At 33.2% G+C, this 22,908-nt stretch overlaps 1 protein-coding gene across 21 annotated transcripts in view; it reads left to right on the top strand.

The window, feature by feature from the left end:
• RIMS2 (regulating synaptic membrane exocytosis 2) overlaps window positions 1-22,908 on the top strand; it is a 640,638-nt gene that overhangs the window by 96,099 nt on the left and 521,631 nt on the right. For 6 of the 21 annotated variants that reach the window (XM_069466111.1, XM_069466115.1, XM_069466122.1 and 3 more), the window contains exons 2-3: window positions 15,033-15,065; window positions 15,455-15,541. The exons of the other annotated variants lie outside the window; for them this stretch is intronic. In XM_069466111.1, coding sequence (XP_069322212.1) covers window positions 15,033-15,065; window positions 15,455-15,541 — 120 coding nt within the window. The remainder of the gene's footprint in view (window positions 1-15,032; window positions 15,066-15,454; window positions 15,542-22,908) is intronic. 21 annotated transcript variants of the gene reach the window in all.

Raw genomic sequence — 22,908 nt, 5'->3', positions numbered from 1 at the left:
TTTTCCATATTTTATTTAATCCACTTAATATCCTTTGTCTGCTATTAATCACAATTTTATTAATTACCAACAGAGGTTCAGTGAAATAATGTAAGTTGATGATGATCACATAAATACCAAATAAAATAACTAAAAATAGGAACTAAATCTGTCTAAATTCCTTCTGAGTCCATTTGCTTCACACTCAGCTATCTTACACATAATTTATGCTTTGGAATTCCAGCTGAGTTTTACATTAAAAGGTGCTGTTATTTTTCCCTCAGAAAATGGTTAAAAAACAGGTTTTTACCTCACACTAATAATGATAACTTTTAGTAAGTAATCAAAGAAATTTATGAAAAGATATATAAAAATTATAGTTTTTGCATGATGCAGTCAGTATTTAGTTGCTCATACTCATATAAAACAAGAACTTGGTCTTGCATTTACATTTATTGTCATATATATGCTTAACTTAGAAAAAATTTAAGCTTTCATTCCCTGAGCAAATATTGTCTGGCAGCGAAGGAACATCTTTGGTGTCTGGGGGAAAACAATTTGACCTTGGAGAGTTGCCACATATGTAACTTGCATTGATTATTGTACCATTTATTGACTACTTTTAATATATTAATAGAAAAGACTTCAGGATTCATTGACTACTTTTTCATTGACTGACAGTTTGACAAGTGTTTTCTTCCATTATTCATAGGTATAGTGGTTCATTCTCATAGGCAAAGGTGGTGACAGCTAGAGCTTAGGGACAGTAGTCTCTAAAATACTAGTCTGTTGTGGCTTTAATGCAAAAATCAGTCCATTTATAGATGTACACAAATGTTAAAATATTTGGCATTATACAGGAAATTATGTGGTTTCATGGAAATGTTCATATTTTCCCTCTGAGCATTTCTGGGTATATATATAGACCTTGTGGCAGAAAGGTGCATGGCCCTTTTTAGGAACTGTGATGAAACTAGAGTTGCTGAAGTACAGATTAAAGGGAGAATCCTATGGGCAAGCGGTAATAGTAATTCTGAGTACTGATGGTAGAGGTAAAGACAGTGAGAAAGTGTTTGGTGTTTGTTCCGTCTTTCATTTATGTTTATATTTACAATTGAGAGTCTAAGTCTTTCTCTAGGGGATCTGTTTTCTTTGTCCCTCCCACCCCCACCCCCACTTTTGTAGTTCTGTTTAATTTACTGCTCTTTCTTTTCTTCCCCACTGTTTACCAATCTTGGATGGATGAGTTTTTTCCTGCTGCTTAAAAGTTATATTCTAATTTTGTTCTTAGAGTATTTTTCCTTAATCTAAGATCCAAACTCATGTTTACTTATCTCTTGACTTATTAATATATCAATATATAATCTTTTTTTCTCATGTCCACCCATCCTGCTCAGTATCCATATAATCTCTCTAATGAAACAAATATTTTAATATACTTTCAAGATCCTTTGGTGTACAGCCCCTTCTCCCCAAACCAATGTTGATTTTGTCTAGAATTTTAGTCTAGTTTTAAAAACAAATACAGTTTTGCTTTTTTCCCCCAAATAGACAGTTTTTACAAAATGGATAATAATACATTTTATTAAGATATTTGATCACTCTTACTGCAATATTTCTTTTCTTTTTTTTTTTTGTTTTTTTTTTTGAGACAGAGTCTCACTCTGTTGCCCAGGCTAGAGTGAGTGCCGTGGCGTCAGCCTAGCTCACAGCAACCTCAAACTCCTGAGCTCAAGCGATCCTCCTGTCTCAGCCTCCTGAGTAGCTGGGACTACAGGCATGCACCACCATGCCCGGCTAATTTTTTCTATATATATTTTTTAGCTGTCCATATAATTTCTTTCTATTTTTAGTAGAGATGAGGTCTCGCTCTTGCTCAGGCTGGTCTCGAACTCCTGAGCTCAAACGATCCGCCCACCTTGGCCTCCCAGAGTGCTAGGATTACAGGCATGAGCCACCGCGCCCGGCCGTGCAATATTTCTTTTCTAAAAATTATTTTATTTTTATTTTTTTCAGGATTATATTTTATTTTTATTTATTTTTATCCCTGAGTGGGATCTTGCTCTTGCTCAGGCTGGTCTCGAACTCCTGAGCTCAAGGGATCCTCCTGCCTCGACCTTCCAGAGTACTAGGATTACAGGCTTGAGCCACCACACCCGGGCAGGTTCAGCTTTTGTTCTGGTAAATTTATCCCCATTATTTCTTCAAATGTTTTTACCTCCATTTTAAAATTTTCTCTCCTCTGTGACTCCCACTGGCCAAATATTTTCACCTTTACTTTTTTATTCTCTCTCCTGACAACTTCAGAGAGAGTTCCTCAATCTACATTTTCAATGAACTGATTTGTTCATACTATTTTATTTTATTTGTTCTTTAGCTGTTACGTTTTTCTTATCTAATGTTTCCATGTGTTCCTTTTCTTTTTGTTTTTGGTTTGTATTCCTATTATCTTCTTTTTTTTCCATAAGTATTTTTATCATTGTTATTTAAAAAACGTAATCATTATATCAGTAAGGGACCAGCCAGGAGACAGAAAGTACACCAGTAATATGAACATAAAAAGTAATGTAAAAAATTAAGTAGGAGTGTATATAATTGAAAATGCAAAGAAAGAACACTGAATTATCACAGGAGTAGCAATTATTGGAAACAGCTGCCACCTCTAGGACTGGGGAAATAAAGAGAAGAAGTTGGAATTACTAAAGTTTAGGAGTTTGGAGGATGGATCTCATGTGACTGGGATCCAGATCTCTGAAAAGGGGCACTGGCTAGGGCTGGTGCCCCTGCAAATGTTGGAAAAACTGCAGAAGCTATTCATGTACTGATAGGGAGAGGAACTGCTGCTGCCTTGGTGAAGAGATGTTACTAGTATGTTACAGGAACATGAAACAGGAAGAAAACAATCAGAAAGTACACAGGAAACAAACAATAAGGAACAAGTTCCTTTTTTGTTCTCCAACCTTACAGTCTCCAACTAGCACCTCATTGGCAGAGCCTAATATAGAGCCAGCTGGCAAAGCAGAAATGTGGTCAGCATTGTCCCACCACTGGAGTCAGAGACGCAAGTGTAGAAGGGTAGGGTTGGAGCTGAGAAACAATAACTTAACTTGTACAACTTACCCGTTTCAGAATTCTGCTTAGATGGTACATGTTTTTCAGTTTGTTGCTCTTTTTCAAGTTGTAGGACATCTTAGTGTTAGTTTTCCACAGTCATGATGTAGGATCCATTTTATGTATTTTAGGATTCAGTTTGCTAGTGTTGTGTTAAGGGTGTTTGCATCTTTGTTCATTGCGATATTTTTCTTGAATTTACTTTTTCTGGTTTTGGTATGAGAGTAATAATGCTCTTTTCACAAAATGAGTTGGAATGTGTTCTGTCTTCTATTTCTTGAAAGATAAGTGCGATTTTAGCTTTCTTTAAAGAGAAGTGTTTGTGAAAAATGAGTATTATTTATTCCTTAAATGTTTGGTAGAATTCACCATTGAAGCCATGTAGGCCTGGAGTCTTGTTTTTTTATGTGGGAAGTTTTTCTTGTTTGTTTTAATTTTTTATTTTGAAATAATTTTACATTTATAGAAGAGCTGCAAAGCTGGTACAGAAGGGGTTCCTATATCCCATTCACCTGGCTTTCTGCAATGTTAACAATTTATAGTTGGGCATGGTGGCTCATGCCTATAATCCCACACTTTGGGAGGCTGAAGTGGGAGGATTGCTTGAGGCAGGAGTTCGAGATCAGCTAGGGCAATATAGTGGGACCCCGTCTCTACAAATAGGAAAAATTAGCCAGGCATGGTGGCTCAAGCCTGGGAGGCTGAGACAGGTGGATCACTTGAGCCCAGGAATTCTGCAGTGAGCTGATTGTGCCACTGCACTCCAGCCTGGATGAGAAAGTGAGACCCTGTCTCCAAAAAACCAAACCCAACCAAACCAAAACAAAACAATTTACACAACTCTGGTGTATTTATCAAAACAAAGAAAATAGCAAATAGCATTTGTACAATATTGTTAACTAAACTATAGGCTTTATTCAGATTTTACCACCTTTTCCCACTAATGTCCTTTTTCTGTTTCAGGATTCAATTTAGGATACCACATTGAGGGACATTCACTTTCCTTGTTTTCATCATTTTGACACTTGTGAAGAGTGCTGGTGAAAATCATGAAAACAAGGAAGGAGAATGTCCCTCAGTTTGGGTTTCTGTAGCATGTCTCTCAGTTTGAGTTTGTATTGATGTTTTCTCATGATTAGCCTGGGGGGGTTATGAATTTTTCAGAAGAATACCACAGTGGTATCACATCATATTAGGGTGTTAATTTTGATCACATGGTTATGGTGGTGTCTGTCAGGTTTCTCCATCGTAAAGTTACATTTTTTTCTGCTTTCCATTCTTTGTTGGTTATAAGTAAGTCACTAATTCCAGTCCCTATTTAAGGGGAGAGTACTCAAGTTCTACCACCTGGAGAGAGGATATAAAATAACTTTTAGACATATATGAAAACCACAGTAATTAATAGATATTTGGGGGAGATACTTGAAACTATGCAAATATTCTGTTCCTTATTTAAGTTTTAACCACTAATATGAGCATTTATCAGTATATCTTGTCTGCAGCAGTTATTACTGTGATGATCAATGGTGTTTTTCTATTTCTCTCATACTTTTTATGAGAATACTTTTTACATTTATCATTTGGAATTCTTTTGCAAGGAAGGTATGCCTGTGCTCTAATTATTTATTTATTTTTATCAATGTGTATTCATGAATATTTATTGCTTTGAGGGGGCATTATATAAGTACTATTATTTTTTTCACCCTTAAATTGTTCCAGTGTTGGCCATTGGAAGCTCTTTTAGGTTAGTTTTTGTGTCTTTTTTATATGCTCCATCTTTTTTTTTTTTTTTTAAGCACTTTCTGGCATTACAAGAAAGGTTCAGCTTGTATTTTGCTGCCTAGCTGGAAAATCAGCCATTTCTCTAGGTAGCCTTGTTTCCTTTGATTGGAGAATGGTATTTAGGAACCAAGATCTGTCTGTCAGATGTACTCATTGCTACTGGGATGTCACTGTTTCTAGGGTCTCTCAGTAGACAAAACATGGAAATATATGTGCATATACTAACCTGTGTAGATATACATATCTATATGTATTTCTGTATCTTTATCTATTTACCTGTCTATAATCTAAAATATGTAAATATGTGTGATTTCAGACTGATATCTCTGATTGTAAATCCAGCACCCCAGGCAGCATTCATTCTAGCCTTCTCTGTTTGCTTATCTGTAACTTCTTTCTCTGATAGTGAGAAACCTGGGCTCTCATTATTTATAATTTATTTACTTATTGTTCAACCCTAGTACACAAATAGAATAGTTTCAGAATTGCTAAGCTGTACAATGTGAAAGCAAATTTACCAATTAGAGTACAATATTTATGTATAGTTCTTTTTTGTCTTTGGCATTATATTACAATTATCTAGTTAAAATATTCTTTCCTAATGTTCCTTATGGCAGCTCCTTTTTTTCCCAATCCCTGCCAGTGAGGTTATATTGTACATTTTCATACAGTTAGATAAATTTGTCACATTCTGCATTACATTCTAGGGTTTTTACAAAATTGGCAGACCCTAAGATTTAATTTTTGTGATGTATGATTATCTGTGTTTTAACAAATACATAGTCAGGTTCCAGCAACACACATCATATAGAAGAGTTCCAACACCCAAAAAATCCCCTTGTGTGACCTCTTTGTAGTTAACACCTCACCCTTTCACTGATGCCTGGTAGCTACTCATCTGTTTTCTGTCCCTATAGTTTTTCCTTTCTCCGAATGTCATATAAATTGAATCAAGCATTATGTAGCCTTTTAGTTCTTACTTCTTTCTCTTAGCAAAATGTATTTAAGATTCAGCCATGCTGTTGATGAGTCAGTAGTTCATTCCGTTTTATTGCAGGGTTGCATTCCATTGTATAGATTTTCCATAGTTTATTAATTCACCTGTTTAACAATATCCTGGTTGTTTCCATTTTTTAAAAAATTATGAATAAAGCTGCTATAAACATTTATAGGTTTTTGTGTAAATGTAAGTTTTCAGTTTATTCTACTAAATGGCTAGGACATGGGATTGGTGGGTCTTTCCCCTTTTTATATAATCTTTAGAATCGTTGTCAACATCTACAAAAGAACTTGCTGAGATTTTGATTGGGATTGATTTGAATCTATAGATCTAATCAGTGAGAACTGGCAACCTAAAAATATTGACTTCTTATCCTGGAACATGACATGCTTCTCCATGTATTTAGATCTTCTTTGATTTCTTTCATCAAGTTTTGTAGTTTTTCTTTTATAGATTTTGTATATATTTTGTTAGATTTATACCATTTAATACTATTTGTTTTTGCTAATGTAAATGGTGTTATGTTTTAAATCACAAATTGCTGTTCATTGCTGGCATATAGGAAAGCAATTCTATCCTGCAAACTTCCTAAAAGTGTTAATTAGTTTCACAAGAGTTTAGTTAATTCATAGGGATTTTTTTATGTAGACATTCATCTTATTTGTCAACAAATATAGTTCTATTTCTTCCATCCTATTCTGTATTCCTTTTATTTCCTGTTCTTGTCTTACTGCATTAGGTAGTATTACTTTCAAGATGATGTTGAACAGGAGCTGTGAAAGAGGACATTCTTGCATTGTTCATTGATTTTTTTTTAATACTAAGTGTTTTATTGTATGTTGATACCAATGTTTATAAAATAATTACCCTTGTGAAGTAGAAATTCATGGAAATTCAGAGAGGTTGATGTTAAGGACTGACAAAAGTATATCGTGGCACCTGTGTTATAGGGATAAGCATTTATACAGGCTTTAAATTTAGCTGTCTTGTGAATATTCACTGATTCATGAGAAGTGGTTTGGGAAACTTTTGAAAGATTCCTTTTATTACAAAAAGTAACAGACTTTCTGGGGTCCAAAGGAATTTGTACTTGAGGATACTTGATCATTCTGCAGACAAAATTGTTTCCAGTCTCCAGCTGGGAAACTTTCAGGGGGTTGAGCTGGGCCTCCAGCCTGAGCTGTTGAACCAGTTGGTTCATAGTAGCATCACTGGAGGAACCAGACATGGCACACATGAGAATGGAGCCGACTGGTGGGTCAGTGGGTTGTGGGTTGTCCCCAGCGGAATGCCCTGCGCTGTTCCCTTAAGGGGAAAACTTCTAGTTCCTCACATTAAGTATTATGTTAGCTGTAGTTCTTTTGTTTATCAAATTGAAGAAGTTTTCTCTTTTTCTTTTTGCTGATAGTTTTTATCATGAGTGGGTGTTGGATTTTGTGAAACGCCTTTTCTTCACCTGATTTTTCTTCCTTAACCTGTTGATTTGATGAATTACACAAACTGATTTTTTGATACTGGACTCAGCATACTTGGGATCAATCCGACTTGGCCATGGTGTATAATTGTTTTTATACATTGTTGTATTTTATTTGCTAATATTTTGTTGACTATATTTGCATTTGTGTTCATGAGACATTGGTCTGTAATTTTCATTTCTTTTAATGTCTTTTTCTGTTTTTGGTATTAAGGTGATACTGCTCCAATAGAACAAATTAGGAAGTGATCCCTGACATTCTTTTTCTGGAAAAGGTTGTAGAGGATTGGTATCATTTCCTCTGTTCGGTGGAAGGAAGTGATCCCTGACATTCTTTTTCTGGAAAAGATTGTAGAGGATTGGTATCATTTCCTCTGTTTGGTGGAATTCACCACTGGAACCATCTGGGCCTGGTGATTTCTGTTTTGAGAAGTTATTAATTATTAATTCAATTTATTTAATAGATTTAGATACATTCAGATTACCTGTTTTTCCTTGTGTGAGCTTTGGCGGATTGTGTCTCTCAAGGTAATGGTCTATTTCATCAAAGGTATCGAATTTGTAGCATAGAGTTGTTCTTAATATTTCTTTATTATCTTTTTAATGTCATGGGATCAGTAGCAATGGACTGTTTTTCATTTTTGATATTAGTAATTTGTGTCTTTTCTCTTTTTTTCTTGAATAGCCTAGCTAGGGCTTTATCAATTTATTGGTCTTTTCAGAGTAGTTTTTGGTTTTGTTGATTTTTGTCTATTGATTCTCTATTTTCAATTTCATTGATTTCTGCTCTAATTTTTATTATTTATTTTCTTCTGCTTACTTTAGATTCAGTCGTTTCTTCGTTTTCTAGTTTAGTAAGGCAGAAGCTTAATTTATTGATTTTTAGATCTGTTCTATAATATATACATTCAAATCCTAGAAATTTTCATCTAACGTACTGCCTTAGCTGCATCTCACAAATTTTGATAGGTTGTATTTTCATTTTCACTTGGTTCAAAATATTTTTAATTTCTTTTGAGACTTCTTCTTTGGCCCATGTATTATTTAGAAGTATTTAATCTCTGGATATTTTGGGATTTTCCACTATAGTTTTGTTATTGATTTCTCGTTTAATTCTATTATGAACTCAGAACATACTTTAAATAATTTGTATTCTTTCAAATTTATTAAAGTGTGTTTTATGACTTAGAATGTGGTCTGTCTTGCTCAGTGTTTCACATGAACTTGAGAAGAATATGTGTTGTGCTGTTGTTGGATGAAGTATTATAGAATATTAATTAGGTGGATTTTATTGATGGTGTTGTTTCATTACAACTATATTTTTGCTGATTTTCTGCCAGCTAGCTATGTCAATTACTGATAGAGGTGTGAAGAGTTCATCTGTAACAGTGGATTCATCTATTGTTGCATGTCTATCAATTATTGCCTCATGTATTTTGACACTTGTTGTTAAGTGCATATTCATTAAGGATCGTTTTGTCTTCTTGGGGAATTCATCTGATTATCATTATGAAATACTTCTCCTTATCCCTGATAATTTTTCTTGTTCTGAAGTTGGCATTGTTTGAAATTAGTGTAGCTACTCGAGCTTTCTTTTTATTAGTATAAGCCTGGTATATCTTTCTTCATCCCTTTACTTTTAGTCTGTTTGTATCTTCATATTTAAAGTAGGCTTCTTGTAGACAGCATATTGTTGGGTGCTGTAGTTTATTTTTTTAGTTTTCTTTTAAAATTGATACAGAATAGATTTACAAGTTTTGCGGGTACATGTGATAATTTAATACATTCATATATTTTATAAAGATATTATCAGTGTCATTGGGATATCCATCACCTTAAATATTTGTCTTTATGCTAGAAACATTTGAATTATTCTCTTCTAGCTATTTCAAAATATATAATAGTTTATTGTAAACTATAGTTACCCTACTAATCTACCAAACACAAGGTCTTATTTCTTCTATCAGACTGTATATTTACACCCATTAATTAACCTCTCTTCATCACTCCCTCCCATGGTACTCCAGTTTGGATACGATTTGTTTGCCTTTACCAAATTGCATGTTGAAATTTGATTCCCAGTGCGCCAGTGTTGGGATGTGGGGCATAATGCAAGGTGTTTGGGTCATGAAATTGGGTCTCGTAAATAGATTAATGCTATCCTTGGCAGAGATGAGTAAGTTATCACTCTGTTAGTTCCCTTGAGAGCTGGCTGTTAAAAAGAGCCTGGCACCTCCCCACCTCCCCCTCCTTCCTCCCTTGCCATGTGTTTCTGCACACTCTGGCTCCTCTTCACCTTCCACCAGGAGTGGAAGCAACCTAAGGCCCTCAGCTGATGCAGATGCTGGTGCTGTGCTTCTTGAGCAGTCTGAAGAACTGTGAGCGAAACAAACTTCTTTTCTTTATAAATTACCAAGCCTAAGGTATTCCCTTATAGCAATACAAATGGACTAAGACATTGGGTCTTGTTTTTAAAATCCATTGTGACAGTTTTTGCCTTTTAATTGGTTTATTTAGACCATTCACAGTTAAAGTGATTATTTATAGTTGGATTAATGGCGACTATATTTGTAACTGTCTTCTGTTCATTGCCGTGGTCTTTTATTTTTTTGTTTTCTACGTTTTCTCTCCCTTTTCTGGTTTTATTTTAGCATTTGATATGATTCTGTTTTCTCTCATCCCTTAGCACATCAATTATACTTTGTTTCAAAATATTTTTTTAGTGGTTGCTTAAGAGTTTGCACTGTATGTTTACAACTAATGTAAGTCCTCTTTTAAATAACACTCTACCATTTCACAGGAAGTGTAAGAGAGTATTCCCATTTCTTCCCTCCTGTACCTTGTAATATTGTTGTCATTCATTTCACTTATCCATAAGCTGTAATTGTAGAATACAGTGTCACTATTATTATTTTGACAAACTGAGAACTTAGATCAGTTAAGAAAAAGAAAAAGATTTTATTTTAGTTTCATTTGTTCCTTCCCTATTGCTTTTCCTTTTTAAAAATGTAGATCTGACCTATATACTTTCCCTGTCTCAGGAGAACTTCTTTTTAACATCCCTTGCAAGGCAGATCTACTAGTGACAAACTTCCTCAATTTTTATTTGTTTTAGAAAGTATTTCTTTTTCATTCACTCTTGAAGGATAATTTCACTGGGTATAGAATTATAGGTTGGTGGATTTTTCATTAAACACTTTAAATATTTCACTCTACTTTCTTCTTGCCTGCATTACAGCAAATTTGATGTCATTCTTATACTGTTTCTCTTTAGATTAGGCATTTGTTTTCCCCCTGGCAACTTTCAGAATTTCCTCTTTGTCTTTGGTATTCCTCAGTTTGAATGGGATATACTCAGGTATAAATTTTTGGGGGGTATTTATCCTGCTTGGTGTTCTCTGAGAGCTTCCTGGATCTGTGCTTTGGTCTATCATTAATTTTAGAAAATTCTTATCCATTATTACTTAAAATATTTCTTCTGTTCATTTCTTCTCCTACTATTCCTGTTATACATATGTTATAGCTTTTGTAATTGTCCTACAGTTCTTGGGTATTCTGTTCCATATTTTTCACTTTTTCGTTTCTTTGTTTTCCAATTTTGGTAGTTTGTATTGATATATCTTCAAGCTTATTTTTTCTTTCCTTGGTCAAGTCCATTTTACTGATGAGTCCATAAGAGGCATTCTTCATTTCTGTTACATTGTTTTTGATTTTTAGCATTTCCTTTTGATTCTTTCTTAGAGTTTCCCTCTCTTTGCTCTTACTACCCATCTGTTCTTACATGTTGTTGGCTTTTTATATTGGAACCCTTAGCATATTAACCATTGTTATTTTGCTGAGTTTTGATAATTCTAAAATTTCTGTTATATCTGAGTTATATCTGATGCTTGCTTTGTCTCTTCAGACTCTTTCTTGCCTCATGTAATTTTTTATTGAAAGCTGGACATGGTTTATTGAGTAAAAGGACCTTAGGTAGATAAGCCTTTAATGTGAAGTTTTATGTTTAGCTGGCTAAGAGTTGGGTTGTGTTTACTGTTTAGTGTAGCTGTGGTGTCAGAGACTAAAATTTCATCTATTTGTCTTTGTGTTTGTCTCCCTCGCTGTTTTGTATTTCCCTAGAGACTCTATATTAAATAGTTTCTGAGACTTTCAGTTCTTTTAATTGTATTTGCATGTTATTATCTAAGAAGTCTATTAATTTGATGGTAGGTGTAGAGGGACAAGAAGCATTTGATAGGCCTATAATTTGGCCTCAGTCTTTCAATGAGCTGGAGTTGAGTATTTCCCTTTCCCTACTCTGAAGGCTAAAGAAGGATGGAGTTGGGTATTTTCCATTCCCTACATTCAAGGCTAGAGGAGGATGGAGTTGGGTATTTATCTTCTCCAGGACTGTTAGATTTTGGTAAAACCCCAGTCAGTTAGTCTTTGGTAAAATAGTCTCCCTTAAGGGAAGGCCTTGTTAAAGAGAACAGAGAGCTCTGGGTGTATTTCAAACTGGTTACTTTTTTCCTCCCCGTGCTAGATGTAGGAGAGGATTTTTCTCTGATTTTTGCAGGAAAACCTGGTAGACTTGGGAGATAAAACTTATGAAAGTGTGGTGGCACTCCTAAGACTGAGACCTAAGGTTTGGAATTTGAAACTTAAAAGGTAGTCCATACTGAGCCTTCAGCAATTAATTATAGTTTAAAGTATTTGTGCAATTACTAGTTTCACCTGCAGGCTTTTGCTCCCAGGCCTCTGCTTCTGGTAAACTGTGAAACTGTATTTGCCTGTCTGTTTGTCTAATTTTTGTGACAGCAATTTGTCTTGTCACTTTAATTCTCTGATGATTTTCAGTTTGTTCAGCATTTTTACTTGTTGTGAGGATGGGAGTGACAATTTCCAAGCTCTTTATATCTCAGACTGTAAACTAGAAGCCCCTCATATGCTTTTTGAAATATACAAACATAGGACTTTACTATCAATAATGTTAGAGTATTGTTAGAGAAATATGTGATATAATTACTTCTTCATATTACCAATTTCTTAATTTATTATCTCAACATGAATTTTAATTTTGGTCAGATACTTTGAAGTTTGATTTTATCTAAAATATTGGCAAACAAAAAAGAATGAAGTCCTGCCTTTTGCAACACCATGGATAGAACTGGAAGACATTATGTTAAACGAAATAAGCCAAGCACAGGAAGACAAAACTCACATGTTCTCAGTCATATGTGGGGACTAAATATTAAAAGCAATTGATCTCATGGAGACAGAGAGTAGAATGATGGTTACTAGAGGCTGGAAGGGTAATGGGGAAGGGCAATAAAGTAGGGATGGTTAATGGGTACAAAAATATAGTTAGATAATTAGAATGAACAATATTTGATACCACAACAATGTGACTATAATCAACAATAAGTTAGGGTATATTTTAAAATAATTAAAAGAGCAGAATTGGAATGTTCCTAACACAAAGAAGTGTTAAATGCCTGAAGTGATGGTACCCCAATTATCCTGATTTGATTAATTCACATTGCATGCCTATATCAAAACATCACATGTACCCTATAAAGATATACAACTATTATGTACCCATAACAATTAAAAATAAAAAATTTAAAAAAATGGTAAAAAGAATAATTATATACTTTTGATTATGTTTAAAGATATTTTAAATATTTATTCTGCAGTATATAAAATGCATATTTTATTTGGGAAGATGATACATATGTTGTATATTTCATATGCAGATATTTTTACAAAGCCCAGAAATAATTCCTGTTTTGGTACTATAGATTTTTATGTCTATTTTTTTCAAGTAAAGATTTTAAAATTGGAAATTGATTTATAGATTAATATCAATATGTTTATGATGAAAGCTTTTGTCATTGATTAAGAGTAACATGAGTTACAGATTCTCATTCAGGACTTCTTTAACAAATATCTTCTCATTTACATATTTATTTCAATATTTGTTGTTTTTAACATAGTGAATATTTTAATTGTTCTCCTTTTTGATGAACTGATATCATAATCTTGTCATCTTAATCTATTTGTGAATTTTTTGTTCTAAAAAGATTTTTATCTTATTCTCAAAGAAATACAAGTTTTTAATATAGAATCCACTGTCACTATACTTTGCTTGTGTTTGTTTATGTGATATTTGATGTTACAATACAATCCTTTAAATATTAATCCATTATATTTAAATACTAAATTATGTGACTTTAGCTCTAGCAAATAAAGATATTACAGTCTTTGGTGTTTATGTAGAGAACAAAGGATATTCTTTTATGGTTAACTATAGAGATATGTAATTGCCAATTATATTCATTCATTTGGACACAAAAATGTTTCAGACTATGCTTTTTATTTATTACCTATGTCATTAAAAAACAAACGCAGTGTAAAAGTAAATCCATTTGATCTGAACAGAATTTAATTTACAGTGTTGGGTATAAGTTTCTAATGAAAGTCCTAGATTTTGGCGACTAGTTTTAGTTACCAATTCTTAGCCTTCCTCTGAGAAGGTAAAAACTAATCAACTGATCATTGAGTCATAAATTTATCTCTCAGGATCAATCCTAGGCAAACCATGAGAAGCCAGATTTCAAAGGCTTTCACTACCCTTGTGTATAATCTTTCTCTGCCTTTTAAATAGCTAGTCTTATTTCATTTTGATATTCAGTGATCTGATTGGGCCAGTCTCTCTTTAATTTCCTGAATATTATGAAAGCAATATACACTAATAAGTCTGCAGAAAAAAATTTAATTTTAATAAAGGAATATAATGAGAAATGAATAATACTGATCCCAAGAATGACTCACTAAGGGTGCCACATAAGGTGGGAATTTTTTTTTTCTTTAGTTAGGTGTACCTAATCTTTCCCATTATATCCATCATGAATTGATTGTTCACTTTTAAATCAGTTTCTGACCATGAATTTATAGATTTTTGTAATATAAAAATTAACTTCTCATCTCAGAATTGGAAAGTCGGATTTCTTTCTGTACACACAAGACTTTGAGATAAGACTTTATTGAACTCTGCAGAACTAGAAGTGAAGCACTGACTTGATTATAATTACTTACATAGTATTTATTTCATTTTCAGTCTGGAATAGTTATATGACTAGTCTACTTTAACTTTTGAAATTTTTAAATTTAATATACACAGTTATCATAATAGCTATTTTTAGAAAGATTGAATACATAATCCCTCAATTCCTTTATCTACTTTAAGCATAAAGAAATTCAAATGTAAGGTGTTTAAAAATACATAAATAAAACCCTATATGTTTTATTTAAAATACTTTAAGCCTTTACTTCAATTTATATTAATAAATAAATTTTAATAAATAAAAATGGAATTTATTTATTTTCACTTAACCAAATGTGACTGTTTAATATGGTAACTTAAAGTGATCATTTTAAAAGCATCAATATCAATAAAAATATGTAGAAAACTTCAGAACCAAATTATGGCTTTAAAACAGAAGTAAAGTCCTCTGTTAAGAACAAATTATCCATCTTCTTTTATTGTGTATGTAAAATTGATTGAAATGTATAATTCCAATATATGGCAAAGCAATAAGCTTAACAATTCTTTATTTTTTGTGTCCATTTTCTGTGACCACAAATCTGTAGATAGAAATCTCTTCCAAGTACAGTGCACTCAGTTGTGCAAACTTATCTTTTTAGGCTCAAAGAAGAACACAAACCACAACCGACACAGTAAGTAAATGTATTAAGAGTGCAGTAGGCTTGACTTCTGTACCTTTGCCACATTCTGCTTTCTGCACCTTTGATGGTATTAGCTTACACTAATACTGGATAGGCTGCAGCTAGTGTGTCTTCTGCTTTCTGACTCTCTAGCTTGTAAGAGAGCTGCCTGCAGCTTCTTACTTCATCCACATAGTGACTGGATGTAGTTTTTTGCTGCCTGCTTGTGGACTGGTTAAGTGTTCAAACTTAATTTCCCTACATTCTGACTGCCTGGATGGTAATTGGAGCTCACATTTCCATTGGCTGTAGCTTTTGTGCCTGTGTATTTCTATTATTATAGATAAGAAAACATGTAACCTACATTGTTATTCAGTCACATTATTTGCTTATTTAAACAGGTGGTTTCCCTTTAGTGGGATCACTGAACTGGTAAATAACGTTCTTCAGCCCCAGCAAAAACAACAAAATGAAAAGGAGCCCCAGACGTAAGTAAGCTGATCTATATAGACTAAATATTATCTCTAATAGTATAACATACTGAAGAGTATGTATTAAAATACTGCCCTTGGATTAGTATGCCCTCAGAAAGGAAAATTGTTAGGTTAGGTTTTGATACTATTACCTTTAATCATCCCATGGAAATCTAAAAAGAAAAGAAGGATAATTAATAGGGTAGTAAAAAAAGAAGTAATTTTCGCCCTCTCCCAATTTTAGAATAAATAATTTAAGCCATATTTTTTCTACTAAAATCTCTCTCTCCAATAATGCAATATATATCAAGTGTATTTCTTTCAACAGTAGTTTCAGAGGATACTAAAAGATATTAATCCCTAAATTCAATCTTTGCTCTAATAGGTTTGGAAAGGTTGTTTTAAAAAAGGTTAAGCAGGTTTCTTTATTGTAATAACAATTCTGAAAGCCTAAATATACTTGAAGGGTATTAAAACATATATTGTTTTTTTTTTTTTTGGCAGAGTCCCACTCTGTCACCCTGGCTAGAGTGCCCTGGCGTCAGCCTAGCTCACAGCAACCTCAAACTCCTGGGCTCAAGTGACCCTTCTGCCTCAGCCTCCCAAGTAGCTGGGACTACAGGCATGTGCCATCATGCCCGGCTAATTTTTTCTATATACTTTTAGTTGTCCAGCTAATTTCTTTTTATTTTTTGGTAGAGACGGGATCTTGCTCTTGCTCAGGCTGGTCTCGAACTCCTGAGCTCAAAGGATCCACCTGCCTTGGCCTTGCAGAGTGCTAGGATTACAGGCGTGAGCCACTGCGCGTGGCCCCCAAAACATATATTGTTTACTAACCTTCTTTGACCACTGAATCCTGTTTTCACTGAACATTTCATTAGGTTTTGAAACATAATTTGGGAAATGCAGCAATTTATTCTCACATTGACCTGAAACATTGAAAAAGTGGTGATTCCATTTCTTTTAGTTGTTATCAGATTAAAAAGCATTCTTTAAAAAGTTCAGATTTGTATTGTTTTAACTTTGTGCATACAATATTAATTCTGTTGTGAAGTAGAAGTAACTGGGAATGTGAGAAAGACCGCATATATTTAAACTCCAGTCTTCCCCTGACTATTGACATCATTCTCAGAAATGTTCTAACCACTCAGCCTTTGTGCTTCTTTTAAGTTGAAATTATGTCTTTGGAGAAAATGGTTTGGTTGTAAGGATGGGCAAATTGAGAAGTGACATACATTTTAGGAGAAAAAGAGAATGATTAATAGGATGAAACACTGAGAAAAAATTCCCATTTTGCCTTTAATGCAAACTAAAAGATAAATATCTTTTTGTCTTGTTGCTGTTAATGAGGATTATCCCCTCATCCATTTTATGCTAACTTGCATGGATTTTGTTTTACATTTTGTCAATGTTTCAGTTTCAACTGAAGTAAAACTGTAATGTGATAGGTAATATGTAGTTCTAAAATTGGAACTTTTGCTGTATTTAAGATAAAGTCAGAGCCCGTGTTTGTCTTATTTACTGTTTTATCCCTGGCATCTAGCAGAATGCCTGATACATAGTAGGAAATCAATAAATATTTCTTCACAAATGGTTTTTAAAGTTTTTTTCCTTGTGTGATATAAGAATATTATGATATAAGGAATAATATTAAATTTCATAATTCCTTTTCTAATCAGCAAGCATTATATTAAAACACTACACAATGTTATTGCTTTGCTGATTTTTCTCTAAAGCACTGAAGTTTAAAATAAAATAGAGAAATCAATAACAAAACATAGCTAGTTTTAATTTTGCCTTGGTTTTAAATGACTTCGGTCATGAATCTTATGTGAGTTTTAGAAAATAATCAAGATTGTATCCTATTATGTATTTATGAGTAATGTTAAAAAGTGCTTTAGATTATTGCAATAAAGTGACATTTGATTAGCATAAATACACATCAAGGCAAGTTTAAAGAGATATAATAGCTTTACTTCAATAATAAATATAATCAATGTGCTTTGAGTTTTGGATAAGAAGATGGTGGGAGAAAAGATGGGCACTTTTGGATGTTTTAAAACATTATTTCCATTAAGGCTTCTTTGACAACTAATTCATTCTTCTTTCTCTGTGATTTATGCAGTTTTAAAAATTCCAAATCAATAGATTCTCTTAATAGTTACCTTCTTCTTCTTACATTCTTGTTACACTGAAGATTTCTGGTTTATCATTTTTTAGGAGCTTTCCTTTTATCTTTCTGAACCACAGACCAGGGTTACTTCTGAATTCTCTTTAATTCACTTTCTTTTCGTTCAAAATTCTAAGACTTCTTTCTGGGTCATCTCATTTGTTTCTTACTCTGACTACCATATGAGTGGGATAACTTCTATCTGCTTACCTTCTACTATTCATCCATAAAATTAGTTCTGAGAGCTAAATTCCAGGCATTCATTTTAAAATTTAAATGTCAAAAAGTGAGACTTGTGTTTTTCATATTCTGTGGAAATATTTTCATAGTAGAATAATAGCCAGTATTAAAAATCTGTTATATTTCTTGAACAGTAATTCTATTTTAATCAATTTATATAAATCCCATTTTGTAGTTGTCCAAATCTCTAATAATGTAGGTTTCTTGAGGTCTGTATTATTGGAGTTTGTTTATTTCATATTCTTTAGCATAACAGGAAGATTTACTAATTTTGATTTGGGTAATTGATGTGAAATTATAGGTATAAGTAGAACACTATATCTAACTTTGACTTTGAGGCACAGAAAATTGATTGAGTCATTTGTTTTAGTGGTAGTTCATTCAACCTTTGTAGAAACTGTTTAATATACAAATTAAATAATCTTAATTTTACTTTTTTTGTGTCAGCATCAAAATGAAGGAAAGTTGTGTACAAAAACAATATAGGTTATGTGTAAGGTACAGAACAAACCTCTGGATAATTAACAATGGTGATACTAGGAAAAAGTGATAAATGCTTTGTAATGCAACTATTATTTTAACTTTTCATTCCCATACCTAGCATAATATCAAAGGTAAGTAAGAAATTTTTAAATGCAAATACACTAATCAGTTGAATTGGTTTGTTTTGAATCTTCATGTAATAGTTTTATTTATGTTATGTTATAATTAGTAAATATATTTTTTAAATCCTAGGAAAATCTAAAATTTGAATCATTGGAATCAGATAACCACCTAATATAGTAATCTTCTTTGATTGTGAGGTCTTTTAATAGGATTAAAATGTTAAGGGGAAAAATGTTTTAAGCATAGGGAACATAATATATGAAAGTCTTTAAGGAGCAAGGGGTTTGATGGACACAAAGAAGACCAATGTGGAGCTGAGTGTGGTGGCTTGCACCTGTAATCCCAGCTACTTGGGAGGCTGAGCTGAGGAGTTTGAGGCTACAGTGAGCTATATTGTGCCACTGCACTCTAGCTTAGGTGATAGACAGAGTGAGACTCTGTCTCTTATATTTGGAGGTTGAAATGACATGATTTGTCAGCGGAGATTTAGAAGAAGTTATTAAGGAAGAGAAAAAGAACCAAAGATAACTTCTAGATTTCTGGTTGTAAGAACTAATTTGGTGGTGATATTATTAAATATGATCAAGAAAGGGAGAAGATGAACAGCTTTGGAGTAGAAACTAAACTTAAATTTTGAACTTTTTAGATTTAAGATGCCTATAAATTAGCCAACATTGAAGGAGAGATATGGACAAGCTGGAGATACCTTTTTGGGAGCTGTCAGTGAAGTACATAAAAGTAGAAAAATGCATAAAATACCTAGAGAGAGAGTGTGTGATGAGGAGCAGATAAGGTCTGTGATTGAGCCCTGAAGAATTCTCATACTGTGCTGGGTCCTGGGAATCCTGAGATAAAAGAGCTATGGTTCCTGCTTTCAAATAGTTCACAGTCAAGTGGGAAAAAATATATGCTGATAGGCAATTAAAAACAATATTATGAAGACTTCTAGTTTGCCCTTTGATGTGTAAAGGCTTGGAAGTTGTCACTGTCATCCTTACAGTAAGAAGCAGAACATTACCAGCCCTCTAGGATCTCCTCATGCTCGCTTCCAGGGAGGACTACCTTCCATCCCCAAGGGTAACTTATATCTAGCACCATTATTTACTATGTAGCACTGCCATTATTTTTGCCTTTTTTAATTTAGACTTTACACAAATGGAATAATACAATTTCTATTCTGTTGGATCTGTTTGCTCAACATAACGTTTGTGAGATTCATCTATATAATTGCATTGCATTTATTCTCGTTGCTGTATAGTATTCCAATATCTGAATATGCCACATTTAATTTATCTATTTCACTATTGATGTGTATTGGATTTATTTCCAATTTTTGACCACTGCTATATACATTCTATGGTATTATTTTTTCCCTGTCACTTTGGAGGAGAATTTTGTAGTTATTTGTGAAAGTAAAGTACTTCAGCTACTTAAAATATTTGAAAATATTAAAGGTAGTTACTATGTCAGGGTATTATGTCTCTGGTTTCCCAGTTTATTTATTTGGTAATGCTGTAGGTGCTGTTTCTTGAGCATGCCTTACCATTTGATATTTTGGTGCCTCTGCATCTGGCCCAAAAGGGGAGAAAAGGCATTCTAAGCAGAGGAGCACCACAGAGGAGTGATATGATTTGATTTGTATCTTATAACTCTGTGCATTATGCAATAGTTCAAAGTTTACAGTTAACTACATCAGCTGAGATTAACTACAATGAAGTTCACACAATTTGTAAAAAATGCAAATAATGTGGTCTTTTTATATTTTTATATCAAGATTACATGGTCTTTTACCCAAGCAACAATGAATAAAAGTGTTTTAGTCTCTAATGTCTTTTTCAAAGAAGTACTTTATTTTGGTTAAGCAGAAGACAGTGAAGTTACCATGTTTATAATGGAATTAATGATTTTTCTTTTTCTCATTATCTTTTTTTTCAGAGTTGAGTTTGTTAAATACTTTTCTTCAGGAAGCAAATTTCAGAGAAGCAATGAACACATTTTCCCTTCAGAGTCAGGAAAAGGGTATCTATATATTGAGGATGAATCATTCCCTAGTGTCAATAACAAGCTGTGCTTGTACTTAAGTAAATTTTTAATCTCAGTCTCTAGCATCAAGATTGTTTTATTTTGTGAATGGAATAATAATTTCAATTCCAAGATTCTACATCTGATTATTATATATATATGTTTTTTGATGAAAGTGACTTTCTCAATTTAATTGTCTTTTGGATACAGTGTTTGTTATGGTGGCATTATAAAACAGGGAGGCAAAGCCATATGTATTAAAGATATGTATTAAAGGTAAAGGGTTAATATTGCTAGAGAACTTCATGTGACTTTTAATATACAGTCTTTCAGTGTGTTTCTTTTTTTTGGTAATAGTTCAAAAATGGTTTTGAGATATATTGTTAGTCTAAAAAGTATGAACCAAATATCTGATTTATTTGAGATAGTTCTATAGTATTTCTCAGCATTGTCCTACTGATTTCTATAACTTATGTTGTCAAAAACTAAATTGGATATCAGATAATGTGAGAAATATTCCTAAGCATAGAAATCAAGGTATTCTCCCTCAAGCTGCTTTCCAGCTTCTTCAACTGTATTTCCCTTCCTCCTGTTCCCCCATGTGTACTTTATTACAAATGAGAATACTTTCAACCTCCTGAATTCTCCATGTGCTTTCATACTTTGCATACATTTCAGGCTGAAATGTATTCTTCACATTTTGCCTATCACAGTTTTGTATGTCCTACGAGGGCAGAATGTTTAAAAACTAAAAAAGGCCCCTCTTCTATGAAGTTATGCCAACACCATTCACAATTAATGCCTCTTTTCTTTGTGTTCCAGTACCATTTTTCCTTATATATTTATTTAGCATATGTTTCAATTGACTTAATTATAGTTTGTTTCTGTATCTGTCTCATATCTATACATGTCCATGTATGTCTACTGATGACAAGAACTGGGTCATATCCAACTTTATATTTTCTCTGTCACCTGTCAAATAGTATAATTTGAACATTCAGTAAATATTTATTGAGAACTTGGGTATGGGCCATGTACTATGCTAGTCACTGGGATAAATGGAGAACAGAAACAGATAAGGGAGTCCTCGTGGATTTTCTAATTAGAGGTGTAGGGATTAATCAAATAATCACACACATGAACAAAAGGAGCAACTGTGGTTGATGCAGTATACTGTTGTGTTCTGAGAATATTTGATGGAGAGATTTGACCTAGTCAAGGATGTTAAATAATACCTTCTCAAGGAAGTGATTTTGAAGTGCAGTGAGAATAATGAAGAGTTACGGAAGTGAAGAGTAGAAAGTATCATGGTTATATTAGTTTTATGAAATTGTTGGGCATCTTGCTTTTTCTTTTTTTCTGAAACAACATATAGAACATGGAAATATCTTGTAGAAGTCCTTAACCTGATTTTATATAGATCCCTTTGATGATCTGGTGATGCCTATAGACTCTTTCTCAAAATATTTTTAAGTATATAAAAGATAATACAAACAATTACAAAGGAAGCCAGTAAAATTGAAATACAGATCTATCCATGGACTACTTGAGGGTGAATCACAATTTAAGGCAGAAAAGTTTGAGTTTAAAAAATCACCTATAAAATCATACATGTGGTTGCTATTTTTTGAGGATTGGCAATACATGGAGATACTCACCATGTTTGTAGGTAGTAAGACTCATCATTGTAAAGATGTCAGTTCTCCTAAAACTAGCCTATATTTATAATGTAATTTCAATAAAAGTCCCAAAAGGATTTTCAAGGAAGTTGTATAAAAGGATTATAATATTTATATTGAAGAAAAAAGCTGTACCGATAGTAAAACAGCTTCCACAAGGAAGAGCAAAAAGGCAAATCCATTTTGCCAGATATCAAAACAAGTTACAAAGCCAAAATATCCTGAAATATATGGATTTTTCCCCAAGAAATCATCCCTCTAATAAAAGGAAGTTGCTCTGTTTGAGTCCTTATTAATCTTACTGTATGAGGAGCTCTCAATTTCTTTATTTGGAACTATAAAGCACTGCTTGGAGAAAACATATTAATCCTGAAAGGACCTTAAACAAATAATTCTAGTTTTGGATAGCTATGCCTATAAAGATGAAAGAAATTTAACAACAGTCTAGAAATTCGCACAGTGGTATGCCCTCACATACCTGACAAGCACTGGAAATTCCAGTAAACAAACCTTTTAAAGATTACTTTAAAAAGGAGTAATGTAAGTAATTAGCTTGTGGAGGGCATGAAAACACACCTATAAGATGAATGGGAAAACAACAACAAAAACAAAACTATGTGGCTGGGGATAAAATTTCCAGGAACAGCTGTAAATATGGATTAAAA

Source organism: Eulemur rufifrons, chromosome 3 (assembly GCF_041146395.1).
Source record: "Eulemur rufifrons isolate Redbay chromosome 3, OSU_ERuf_1, whole genome shotgun sequence".
NCBI lineage: Eukaryota > Metazoa > Chordata > Mammalia > Primates > Lemuridae > Eulemur > Eulemur rufifrons.
Note: the sequence above shows the minus strand (reverse complement) of the source record. Positions and strands in the feature narration are given on the sequence as shown.